Source organism: Pecten maximus, unplaced genomic scaffold (assembly GCF_902652985.1).
Source record: "Pecten maximus unplaced genomic scaffold, xPecMax1.1, whole genome shotgun sequence".
Lineage (NCBI taxonomy): Eukaryota > Metazoa > Mollusca > Bivalvia > Pectinida > Pectinidae > Pecten > Pecten maximus.
In genome coordinates this window covers 291-14,461 of record NW_022980665.1, presented here as the reverse complement: position 1 = coordinate 14,461, position 14,171 = coordinate 291, and the positions used below count along the sequence as shown (strand labels likewise).

The window sequence follows — 14,171 nt, the reverse complement described above, 5'->3', positions numbered from 1 at the left end:
TCAAATTTATATCACAAATTCATCAGATTCTAGAATATATTTGCTCATCTTTCAGATAAACCAAATAAGATCACAAATTCATCAGATTCTAGAATATATACATGTATATATATATATATATTATATTTATGCTCATCTTTCACAGAAACCATATATAAGATCCCCCCGCCCCAAAAAAAAAAAAAAAATTAATGAAAATTAATGAATTTATATTATTTGTATATCTGTCACAAAAACCCGACTAGAGATTTCACTTCTGCTATGTTTGGTTCGGCTATTTCCATAGCTTTGTCACGTCCTTTTTCAAGGATGCTACTGAGATGCTGTCTATCACTCAGCAACCGTTCCATTTGGAGTCGTATAGGAGTCAATTCCTCGACGATAAGATCTGCTACCTTCAGCTTATATTGGCCCGACATGACATTACAGTTTTCCTCACAAACCTGGGATGGTGATTTGTCAGTTATGGCACATTCTAAGCCAATCAGATTGGCCAGACCTGGTCTATTGTCTATATCATAAGTTATTTTTGGTTCACTGTCTATTACAGCTTTCTTCACTTTTTGTCGGATTTCATCTGGAGAGTCTGTGAGATCTATTCTGCTCTTAGGATTTGCCTCCGACTTGCTCATTTTCTTATCTGGATGGCGTAAACTCTTTATCCGGGGAGCTTCAGCTGTATTTGCAAAATGAAAACAAAAATCAAGATAAGTGAGGGCTAACACAGTTGTACCCTTTACCCTATCTTTTGATTACTGAGCAGATTTAATGTATCAACCAGCTAACCTGGGTATTGCTAAAGCAAAACATATCAGAGATGTCCTCTACCGACCCCAACTGAAAATACCAGTGACCTTGACCTTGACCCAAAACCCCGAAACTCGAACTTGTCCAACTTATTAATGTGTGAAATTTTGATCAGAATTCCTTAAGGAATGAAACCGCTAGAGCGCTGACCAACTTTAAATTTAGTGTTATGTACGTACATACATACAAGACGGATGGAGGGGAAACATATAGCAGGGCTCAAAGTGGCGCCGATTTTAGTGGCCATGGCGCCTTTTTACCATTGACGACCAGTTGTTGACCTACAGGGAGCCTGCACGGCCACTAAAAAATTTGTGTAAATTTACAATTTGGTTAATCTTTCAAAGGTTGCAGTCAATGCTAAAATGATGTTCATAATCAAAAAAAAAGTTACAGAGAGATGTTAAACTGTATAAAAGAATCAAAGATTTTTTTTTTTAAAGTTGAGGCAACTTGTCCGGGCAACTAATTTTTCCAGTTGGCGCCTAGATTTTATGACTTGGTAGCCAAATAGGCCACCTGGTAAAAATATCCACTTTGAGCCCTGTTTAGTCCCCCTTGTTTCTCCGGTAGGTGACAAATAAAAATCTTCCCTAACAAAAAATAAACCATCACCAAACATAATAAAGATAAGATGTATACAATAATTAATGTAACAATGCTTTTTCATTTTACTATGGTTGTAGATTTAAACTAACTTGCCTACTGACAAAATCTGCTGGGCCCAGGCCATAAGACCCAAGTTTTTTCTCACCCTGATTTCCTTAATATATGTGACAAGCCATCATGAATATAAAAAGTGTAATACTTACTCAGTAATACTTCAGGTAGGGGAAAGTAATGTCCGAATCTATTGTTAAAGATTTTTGCAAGGGCACGAGCAAGTTCTATATGGCAAGTCTGGTCCTCCCCTACTGGAACCCGAGTCCCTCTGTAAAAATAAATATTGTGATAAAGTGAGTCCCATAGACATATCATCTTCTAATGAGGTGAATGATTGATTCATTCAAAATGTAGATATCCTTTTAAAAAACAAGAGATCCCAGAGGGATCTTGGCACCCACCATTGAATGTTCTTCATAGGTTCCATGTCAGATTGATCTTTTCTCTACTTTTCTCTTCTTCTAAGTCTTACTAATCTGTGTAAATTCAGAAGAAACCTTTAGTACTTTTCAAACAAGGGAAACCTATATATAAAATTTAAGATTTAGGCACCAAGGGGAACCTATATATGGAATTTGAGAAAGATTCCTTCAGTACTTTCTGAGAAATAGCGATAACAAACTTCAATTGTCAAAATCCAAGATGGCTGCCTGTCGGCCATGTTGTTTTCCGATTGGTCTCAAAATGCAATATGCATAACTAGGCACGAAGGGGAACCTACATATGAAATTTCAGGAAGATCCCTTCAGTGCTTTCTGAGAATTAGCGATAACAAACTTCAATTGTCAAAATCCAAGATGACTGCCTGTCGGCCATGTTGTTTTCTGATTGGTCTCAAAATGCAATATGCATAACTAGGCACCAAGGGAAACCTACATATGAAATTTGAGAATGATCCCTTCAGTACTTTCTCAGAAATAGCGATAACAAACTTCAATTGTCAAAATCCAAGATGGCTGCCTGTCGGCCATGTTGTTTTCTGATTGGTCTCAAAATGCAATATGCATAACTAGGCACCAAGGGGAACCTACATATGAAATTTGAGAAAGATCCCTTCAGTACTTTCTCAGAAATAGCGATAACAAACTTCAATTGTCAAAATCCAAGATGGCTGCCTGTCGGCTAGGTTGTTTTCCGATCGGTCCCAAAATGCAATATGCATAACAAGGCACCAAGGGGAACCTAAATATGAAATTTGAGAAGGATCCCTTCAGTACTTTCTCAGAAATAGCGATAACAAACTTCAATGGTCAAAATCCAAGATGGCTGCCTGTCGGCCATGTTGTTTTCTGATCGGTCCCAAAATGCAATATGCATAACTAGGCACCAAGGGAAACCCACATATGAAATTTGAGAAAGATCCCTTCAGTACTTTCGCAGAAATAGCGATAACAAACTTCAATGGTCAAAATCCAAGATGGCTGCCTGTCGGCTAGGTTGTTTTCCGATCGGTCCCAAAATGCAATATGCATAACTAAGGCACCAAGGGGAACCTACATATGAAATTTGAGAAAGGATCCCTTCAGTACTTTCTCAGAAATAGCGATAACAAACTTCAATGGTCAAAATCCAAGATGGCTGCCTGTCGGCCATGTTGTTTTCCGATCAGGTCCCAAAATGCAATATGCATAACTAGGCACCAAGGGAAACCAACATATGAAATTTGAGAAAGATCCCTTCAGTACTTTCTCAGAAATAGCGATAACAAACTTCAATGGTCAAAATCCAAGATGGCCGCCTGTCGGCCATGTTGTTTTCCGATCGATCCCAAAATGCTTTATGCATAACTAGGCACCAAGGGGAACCTACATATGAAATTTGAGAAATATCCCTTCAGTACTTTCTCAGAAATAGCGATAACAAACTTCAATGGTCAAAATCCAAGATGGCTGCCTGTCGGCCATGTTGTTTTCCGATCGGTCCCAAAATGCAATATGCATAACTAGGCACCAAGGGAAACCCACATATGAAATTTGAGAAAGATCCCTTCAGTACTTTCTCAGAAATAGCGATAACAAACTTCAATGGTCAAAATCCAAGATGGCTGCCTGTCGGCCATGTTGTTTTCCGATCGGTCCCAAAATGCATATGCATAACTAGGCACCAAGGGGAACCTACATATGAAATTTGAGAAAGATCCCTTCAGTACTTTCTCAGAAATAGCGATAACAAACTTCAATGGTCAAAATCCAAGATGGCTGCCTGTCGGCCATGTTGTTTTCCGATCGGTCCCAAAATGCAATATGCATAACTAAGCACCAAGGGAAACCCACATATGAAATTTGAGAAATATCCCTTCAGTACTTTCTCAGAAATAGCGATAACAAACTTCAATGGTCAAAATCCAAGATGGCTGCCTGTCGGCCATGTTGTTTTCTGATCGGTCCCAAAATGCAATATGCATAACTAGGCACCAAGGGAAACCCACATATGAAATTTGAGAAAGATCCCTTCAGTACTTTCGCAGAAATAGCGATAACAAACTTCAATGGTCAAAATCCAAGATGGCTGCCTGTCGGCCATGTTGTTTTCCGATCGGTCCCAAAATGCAATATGCATAACTAGGCACCAAGGGAAACCCACATATGAAATTTGAGAAAGATCCCTTCAGTACTTTCTCAGAAATAGCGATAACAAACTTCAATGGTCAAAATCCAAGATGGCTGCCTGTCGGCCATGTTGTTTTCCGATCGGTCCCAAAATGCTTTATGCATAACTAGGCACCAAGGGGAACCTACATATGAAATTTGAGAAAGATCCCTTCAGTACTTTCTCAGAAATAGCGATAACAAACTTCAATGGTCAAAATCCAAGATGGCTGCCTGTCGGCCATGTTGTTTTCCGATCGGTCCCAAAATGCAATATGCATAACTAGGCACCAAGGGAAACCCACATATGAAATTTGAGAAAGATCCCTTCAGTACTTTCTCAGAAATAGCGATAACAAACTTCAATGGTCAAAATCCAAGATGGCTGCCTGTCGGCCATGTTGTTTTCCGATCGGTCCCAAAATGCATTTATGCATAACTAGGCACCAAGGGGAACCTACATATGAAATTTGAGAAATATCCCTTCAGTACTTTCTCAGAAATAGCGATAACAAACTTCAATGGTCAAAATCCAAGATGGCTGCCTGTCGGCCATGTTGTTTTCCGATCGGTCCCAAAATGCAATATGCATAACTAGGCACCAAGGGAAACCCACATATGAAATTTGAGAAAGATCCCTTCAGTACTTTCTCAGAAATAGCGATAACAAACTTCAATGGTCAAAATCCAAGATGGCTGCCTGTCGGCCATGTTGTTTTCCGATCGGTCCCAAAATGCAATATGCATAACTAGGCACCAAGGGGAACCTACATATGAAATTTGAGAAAGATCCCTTCAGTACTTTCTCAGAAATAGCGATAACAAACTTCAATGGTCAAAATCCAAGATGGCTGCCTGTCGGCCATGTTGTTTTCCGATCGGTCCCAAAATGCAATATGCATAACTAGGCACCAAGGGGAACCTACATATGAAATTTGAGAAAGATCCCTTCAGTACTTTCTGAGGATTAGCGATAACAAGAATTGTTTACGGACGGACGGACGGACGGACGGACGGACGGACGGAGGGAGGGACGGACGGACGGACGGACGACGGACCACGGACGCAGGGCGATTTGAATAGCCCACCATCTGATGATGGTGGGCTAATAAATATGCTTTACAGCAAATATACCATCAGATTTTTTTTCTGGTAAACTTATTGATTTTAAAAATTATGAAATTGAAATACATTTTACTTAATCAATTAACGGCCCACAAAGCCCCAACATTACTTGTACAGAAGTATATTTTACTTGTACAGAAGTATATTTTACTTGTACAGAAGTATATCTCACTTGTACAGAATATATCTCACTTGTACAGAATATCTCTCACTTGTTCAGAATTATCTCACTTGTAGAGAGGTATATATCACTTGTACAGAATATATCTCACTTGTAGAGAGGTATATATCACTTGTACAGAAGTATATCTCACTTGTACAGAATATATCTCACTTGTACAGAATATCTCTCACTTGTACAGAATATATCTTACTTGTACAGAATATATCTTACTTGTACAGAGTATATATCACTTGTACAGAATATATATCACTTGTACAGAAGTATATCTCACTTGTACAGAATATATCTCACTTGTACAGAATATCTCTCACTTGTACAGAATATCTCTCACTTGTACAGAATATATCTTACTTGTACAGAGTATATATCACTTGTACAGAATATATCTTACTTGTACAGAAGTATATCTTACTTTTACAGAAGTTTTTTTTTCACTTGTACAGATTTGAAGAGTATCTTACTTGTACATAAGTATATTTTACTTGTACAGAAGTATATCTCACTTGTACAAAGGTATATACTTGTACAGAGGTATATATGACTTATACAGATTGAAAGTATATATCACTTGTACAAATTTAAAGTATATATCACTTGTACAAATTTAAAGTATATCTTACTTGTACAGAAGTATATCAGCAGCTTGTAGCACAGGATATGTATAAAGTCCCAACATTGCATCCTTCATCCCAGCTGACTTTTCCTATAATTGTGTAATTAAAATAGAAATGTACATCCAACTATTTTCTCCTCAACTAAAAGTAAGAATTCCCCCAACTTAATATTAGTTTATATCTTCATAATTTCTACTTTTTTTTATTCAGAACTAAAATATAAACATTGTTGTCACAGTGTGTGAAACATTTAATATTTAAACAGCTCTTTCAAATTCCCTACATGTGCAATAAAACTTATTTATGTTTTTATTACACTATACAATACCACACATGCAATATATGTGGGTGATCTATTAAGTTTTGATTTAAAGAAATGCTGGTCTCAAATATAGGAAGTATGTGCAAAGCATGAACATCAACATTTCACTCAATTTTAAAGTGATATACACATTTGTTATATGTCAAAAAGGGAAATGGTGAAGGCAGAGTAATACAAGGGTAGTGTTGTAGTTAGTGACTTGCCTTCCAAGTGGGTAGGTGATCCAGGCGACTCAGGGTACAATTACACCCCAGGATCCAGGCTAGTTCTGTGTGGTAGGGTACCTTTAAACATATCATGTTACTAATTTTAGATGCAGAAATTCAATTTTACTTGTCGATGTACTGTAATGATAGAGACCTTGTTAAGAAAAACCTTCAAGTTATTGGAAATTTTAGGCTATTTTAGCACAACATACTTATATGTGCCAGCTCTCCCTGTTTTGAATTGAGAGGAAGAGTCGGTACTAGGCCACAAGAAAAAGTAAACAAGAAATTAAGATAACAAACTTATTAAATTATCAAGTAAATGACCACCTGTTTCCAATTTTGTTATTCTCTTCAGGCTCAATATTTAATATACATAACGGCTGAAGGGAACATTCATATGAAGTTTGAGATACTTTCTCTCAGTACTTCTCCAGAAATATCATCTACAATCTTTGACTGTTAAAATCCAAGATTGTCACACAGCCATGAACAATGGGTAACTTTAACATGAACTTTGAGAAATATCCTCTGTTTAATTCACAAGATACAGTGATAGCAAGGATTGCTACCAGATGGATGAATGATGCAGCATGGAAAAGAAGAAATTAAAACAGCCCACAACCTGTTGAAAGTTTGTTGATAAAGGGAAGTTACTCTCACTCACACTGGAGCTTGCATTAAATAGAGCACAGGATAAACTGAGGAAACGGCCATACCTCTCTATATAATAGGAGTACTAAATATGATCAAAGACTGAAAGGCTTTGTGATGCCAACAGGAATTTTCATTCACATTTAGTAGTTTTTGTAGTAGGTGAAAGAAAGAATATGGCAAAGAATGATTGGCGGACTGATGAATTGAATACCAACCTATAGTTCACTCGAGTAGTAAGGAGGACATAAATTACTTTTAAAGAAAAGATTTATTTAAATTTGTATTGTACCATTGTAACGAGCCTAATTAAATCTGACCAGTACCTGTGACTGTTGAAACAGTATTCCTCTGTCTGGATCGATTCCACAAGCCAGAAGGCAAGCTGTCATTGATAAAATGTTTTCCCTGTCAAAACACAAACACATGCAAGGTAAAAAAGAAACGATAAACAAAGCTTTAATTGTTACATTTAGAAACCAACAAACAAACATAGAGACAATTTAGTCACACATGTGACATGATCATAATTTTTAGTGGTGGACCGATGATTGAAAATTAAAAAAAAAAAATAGTAAAAAAAAATAAAAATATAAAGACAATTAATCGGAAATTTCTGCAAGTGTTCATAAATCTGAAGCTTCGTGCATTTTTGTCATGTTACGAAACCAGGAAGTAGTTGTTCTTATCAATTGGTTGTCAACAAGCGTATCAAGTTTTGTATCAAGTGAGTTCCTAAGATGGCAGCCATCACTATCTTCAAATATATAAACTGATTATTTTCCTTTTTTTTTAACAACATAACATACAAATGTATATAAAATCACCACCTTAATAGTTCTGTCAAACAGTGACATATATACATTTGTGTTTATGAAAAATACTGTATTTTTAAATAATTCCACTTGAATTCTTACCTGAGGGTGGTGGGATCTTGAGGAACCGTGACTGAATGGAGATCTACAATGCTGTATATAACACTGTCATTTGTATCCTGTAGCTTGATCCAGTTTTTAATAGCACCAAAGTAGTTACCAATATGAGGAATACCGGTTGGCTGGATTCCAGAGAATACACGTTCAGGAAATGTGACATTCTGTGGGATGAAAGAACACTTTTTTATCTTTAATTTTTTTAATATCTTTTTATTAACTGAAGACTGTTTAATTAAAAATTCCAAGAAGAAAATTATGTGAATTAGTAAATTTGAGGAGATTTTTCCAGAGATATATGTAGAGCAATGGTTTAGATAGAGTTAGCTATTTCATATTGTCTTGTGATTTTTGATGTTATAATACACCTGTAGAAGATTTCATCAGTGCCTACAGTCGTGATATATAGGCTATATGGTATATCCATGTTCTTTTTTGTTCCCATGCACTCCAGGTAATGTTGCATACTAGGAAATAATTAAGAAGAAATCTTACAAAGACAAAGGACATGTATGCATTATGGAACATGCAGTACATTCTTACTTCAGACACAAAAATGTACATTATTAGTGATATTGAGGAGCAATTGGCTTAGCAGCAATTTCAGTTTTGTGTAAACCTACATGTACACTAAAGCTGACCATAACTGCAAGCTCCAAAATTAGTTTAAACATATTTTATTTGAAAATATTAAAAGAAGAATTGGACACAAGTTAAATAAACAGGTATGTAAAAAAATAATCAATGTTTCATCATAAATTGTATGTGTTTTCTATCCAAACATTATTGAATTGTTCAAAACATGCAATAAGTTGAAGTAAAGTTGCCAATTTTTTTTTAAAGTTTTTAAGTGGATTGATATTTTGAGTTTTAGCGACCGGACAAGTAGGTGTAATAGAGATGTTAATATAAATGGTTAATTATAGCACAATCGTAATAAATATACCTAAAACGAAAGTAGACCGACGATTCTAACTACGCTATGTCAAGTTGTAAACATAAAACGAATTACGTTTCAAGATTTATGGAAGAACCGTATACATACATAACAAAGTTAACAATATTTTAACAAAGTATTGCCAATATCATCATATTGTCTATGAATATATATTTGCTATTCTAGTACGCAGTAGTATAGTAGACTCATCGTCATTGACATTGTCAAGATCGACTTTTCCAGCGTGTACAGCGTTCTGCCAATGCAGAGCTATAAATGTATAACACACTAAGAACTAAATTCATTTATGTTAATGGTATAAAACAACGTACTTCATCCCTTACACTTGAACAGAGACACCTTCTAGCAAGCCTGCCGGCCGGCCGTAAATTCTTCAAGATAAATCCAATGGACAGCGCCATGATTGCTTTTCAGTGGTTTCCGGTCTGCCCATAATGCAACTGGTATTACTAAAACACCACATGGAGAATAAATTGGAGTTGGACCAGAATGAACTGAAGTGAAAAATTAATTTTAACCATCAAGCATATCGTTACTCGGAAAACTCGTGGATGGGTTTAGAAAACTTATGATGCGTGTAATGATACTGTAAAGCAGATTTTAGTTTTTTTAAGAGTCACAATGGAAAGCCAAGGTCATGACAATAAAAATTCAACGCTACTTTTCTTTCAGACTCGGCACCATAATCCAGCTGTATGAGCGGTCAGAATTTTGGAGCCTGTGGCAATGGTCAGTATTAGCATACTACTGTAACAGGGATAACAAAGACAAAGATTTAGCCTTATTGAAATAAAATTAAAATTAAATGAATTATGATAATTAGAACTATATTAATTACTGGTGTCTACAAAATCTGCGACATTTTTCAATTGAAATCAATATTTTTCGTATTTTAATTATTTTATTATTTGATATAACCTCCCTCACCAATGATGTCATATCAGGATTTAGTGACGTCATTAATAGCACCGTCATTTTCCCCGAGTAAATTGTGTCAGTCATAAAGTTTTGGCAAACTTCGGGGAGGGGGTATAGTTTACATATCGATATCGCGAAATTAACCCCCGCGAAAATAACCTTATTTACAGTAAAGCTCTATTGATTATCGAAAACTACCGTGACCACGATTGAACGAAGTGTCCATCCCCTAGATGCAAGTCACAAGATAGCCTATGTTTTCTACTGACCCGACCGGGAAGGTCCTTGATAATCGACTATGCATGGACGATCTCGTTTTTTACTCCTTCTCTCACTACCCCACCCTCTCTCACTACGCCACCCTCTCACTACCCCACCCTCTCTCACTACCCCACCCTCACACTACCCCACCTCTCTCATAAAACTCTCTCACTACCCCACCTCTCTCATAAAACTCTCTCACTACCCCACCCTCTCACTACCCCGCCCTCTCACTACCCACCTCTCTCATACAACCTCTCATACTACCCCACCCTCTCACTACTACCCCCACCCTCTCACTACCCAACCCTCTCTCACTACCCCACCCTCTCACTACCCCCTACTACCCCACCTCTCTCACTACCCCCCCCCTCTCACTCCCCCACCCTCTCTCACTACCCCACCCTCTCACTACCCCGCCCTCTCACTACCCAACGCCAACCCCAACCTCTCTCACTACCCCCACCCTCCACTAACCCACCACTCTCACTACCCCCTCCCTCTCACTACCCCACCATCTCACTACCCCACCCTCTCACTACCCAACCCCTCTCTCCTATATACCCCACCCTCTCAACTACACCAACCCTCTCTCATCTAACCAAACTACCCCACCCTCTCACTACCCCACCCTCTCACTACCCCCCCACTTCTCACTAAACCCCACCTCTTCACTAACCCCCACACTCTCACTACTACCCCACCCTCTCACTACCCCACCCTCTCACACTACCCCACCCTCTCACTACCCCACCTCTCTCACTACCCCACCCTCTCACTACCCCACCTCTCTCACTACCCCACCCTCTCACTACCCCACCCTCTCTCACTACCCCACCCTCTCACTACCCCACCCTCTCACTACCCCACCCTCTCTCACTACCCACCCTCTCTCACTACCCCACCCTCTCACTACCCCACCTCTCTCATACTACCACCCTCTCTACCTCACCCTCTCTCATAAAACTCTCTCACTACCCCACCCTCTCACTACCCCACCTCTCTCATACAATCTCTCTCACTACCCCACCCTCTCACTACCCCACCCTCTCACTACCTCACCCTCTCTCACTACCCCACCCTCTCACTACACCTCTCACCTCCCACACACTCTCCCCTAACCCCACCCCTAACACTCCACTCCACCACACCTCTCACTACCCCACCTCCACCCCACTCCACCACCTCCCGACCCCCCCTACACCACACCCTCTCACCCACACCTACCCACCCTCTACCCCACTCTCACTACCCACCCTCTCCACCGACCACTCCCCACCTAGCCCACCCTCCTCACTACCCCACCCTCCTCTCACAACCATCTCACCTCTCCTACCCCACCCTCTCACTACCCCTCTCCCCACCCTCTCTTCTCCAACCTCTCCACCCTACCCCACCCTACCTACCCCACCCTCTCTCACCTCTACCCCCCCCTCACTACCCTACACCCATCAACCACTCTCGATCCCACGCACGACCCCATATCCCGCTCCATCCCCATACCCTCCCAGAAACCTCACAGATCACCACACCCTGCATCGACACGAACCCTAAAGAACGCCGCACCGCTGCACACCCCCACCTCCATCACCCACCTGGCTCCCACCACTACACTACCTCATGACAATCTCTCACACTACCCATCCCCCCACCACTAGCACCCCTTCTCACTACCCCACCACTTCTCATACAACCTCTCATACTACCCCACCCTCTCACTACCCAACCTCTTCTCATACAACCTCTCATACTACCCAACCCTCTCACTACCCCACCCTCTCACTACCTCACCCTCTCTCACCCACATCACTCTCTGTTTTGCTCCCTCATACTCTCTCATTACCACACTCATTACCCACACTCACTCCTACGACTTCCACTATTTCTCTCTCCCTCTTTCCCTCTCTCTCTCTCCTCCATCATACCTCTTAGAACATCTCCAATGAAATAAAAGCACTACTGGTATCAGAAAAGAGTATCCAAACAGAGGGCGCAATCCTAACAAAGTAGGGGTCTCCGATCAGAGGGTGCAATCCTACCAAAGTAGGGACCTCCGACCAGAGGGTGTAATCCTAACAAAGTAGGGGTCTCCGACCAGAGGGTGCAATCCTACTAAAGTAGGGGCCTCCGATTAGAGGGTGCAATCCTACTAAAGTAGGGGCCTCCGATCAGAGGCTGCAATCCTACCAAAGTAGGGTCCTCCGATCAGAGGGTGCAATCCTACCAAAGTAGGGGTCTCCGATCAGAGGCTGCAATCCTACCAAAGTAGGGGCCTCCGATTAGAGGGTGCAATCCTACTAAAGTAGGGGCCTCCGATCAGAGGGTGTAATCCTACCAAAGTAGGGGCCTCCGATCAGAGGGTGCAATCCTGCTAAAGTAGGGGCCTCCGATCAGAGGGTGCAATCCTACCAAAGTAGGGGCCTGCGACCAGAGGGTGCAATCCTACCAAAGTAGGGGCCTGCGACCAGAGGGTGCAATCCTACCAAAGTAGAGACATCCGATCAGAGGGTGCAATCCTACTAAAGTAAAGAACCTCCTATGATGGAATACAATTTCTACAGCAGTAGTGCTTCCTTCAAAGAAGCATTGTGAATGTAGACGTGTAGTGCACTGTATCAACCTACATTCACACTGGGGCAAACATACGGGAAGGCCAATTGGGGCTTAGGGGACCTTTGATTACACGGCAGTACATATTCGCACCTGTGTTTGAAAAAAAACATTCATCTTGCAAAGACCGACCACTTTATGCCAAAGAAAATATATTTTTCCAGATGTACATATTTTCTACACATATTATATACCCACTGCAAGCTTTTCATGTTCAACCATTTTTATTTAAAAGCGTTTCGTAGTATTCTAAACATTTATATATTAATTTTGTTTCAAAAGTTTAAAATGAAGTACTGGTACGAATTAAATTTCAATTCGTTCACAGATAAGTATGAAGGAGGTAACTCTTGATTTGTCTCCTCAGGTAGACTAAGTACAGTTCACCCCTCCCCAGTATAGTTACTAATCCCTGCCCAATTAAACCAGTACCTCTATATACTAATACCGGCAAATATCCCCGTCGGACACTCGTACCGTCCAGGTAAACGTTGACGAACTACCGTCAGCACCCAATCTAGTATTAATTATTGCTATTCTTTTAATATTTTATTCCATATTAACGGGAATTTTCACATAATCACAACTACTCGAAAATGACAAGACAGGGCAACATCATTAAACTAACCGACACTATAGTAAAAATACCACAATTTCAGTATATATCTCCAAAATGCCCTTCACCGAAAACTATGTTACACTTATATTATTTATACCTCGAATGAAGCCTTCATCGACACCATAAAAGTTAAAACAACACAATGGCGTATATCGTCCAAATCGACACCATCTCTCCCCTCTTCATTTTTTTTTTTAATTCCCTTTTATATAAATATCAGTCAAGTTTCCAACCATCAAGTCATTCTACTGTTCATCAGCTTACAGACATTTATCACATCAAAAGACCGGAAGGGTATATTCCACTAGTGGAATAGTGGAAATAACATACAATGTATATATATCCAACAGTCGGCACATTTATACAATGACAGTGGAATTTAATAGCTAGCATATTGTGTTAGAATTTTTTTTACACACTGTCGTGTAGATTTTGTTAGAGTTATGCCCCTTTATTCGGATTGTACAGTAAATTTGCAAAATCGACGTAATTTTTCCAATTATGGTTAGGAATATTATTGTTCTTTTTCTTGTAAAAAGACAAACATATTGTTCTTCTTTTTCTTGTAAAAAAAAAACCAATCATATCAAGTGTTGTCTCCTAAGAGTACGTTTGCGAGAATAAGAATGATGCTTGAGAATGGTATGCGACCCGATTTGGATAAATAGAAATGTATATATACACAGCCAATGTTTCTTCACGTGAATTTC

At 39.6% G+C, this 14,171-nt stretch overlaps 1 protein-coding gene across 2 annotated transcripts; it reads right to left on the bottom strand.

Annotated features, from left to right (window-relative positions):
• Positions 1-7: 7 nt before the first annotated feature.
• On the bottom strand, positions 8-9,502 carry LOC117319613 (tryptophan--tRNA ligase, mitochondrial-like). 2 transcript variants are annotated; one of them, XM_033874383.1, is made up of 7 exons: positions 9,365-9,502; positions 8,081-8,259; positions 7,490-7,571; positions 6,507-6,587; positions 5,988-6,070; positions 1,620-1,738; positions 8-676 (listed from the first exon to the last, which is right to left on the bottom strand). In XM_033874383.1, exons 1-7 carry the CDS (start codon positions 9,452-9,454, stop codon positions 228-230), a joined length of 1,083 nt encoding a protein of 360 aa, XP_033730274.1. In that variant the 5' UTR covers positions 9,455-9,502; the 3' UTR covers positions 8-227. The 2 variants fall into 2 exon arrangements, with proteins under 2 accessions (XP_033730274.1, XP_033730275.1); XM_033874384.1 differs by having other exon boundaries at positions 9,377-9,471.
• Between the last annotated feature and the right edge of the window lie 4,669 nt (positions 9,503-14,171).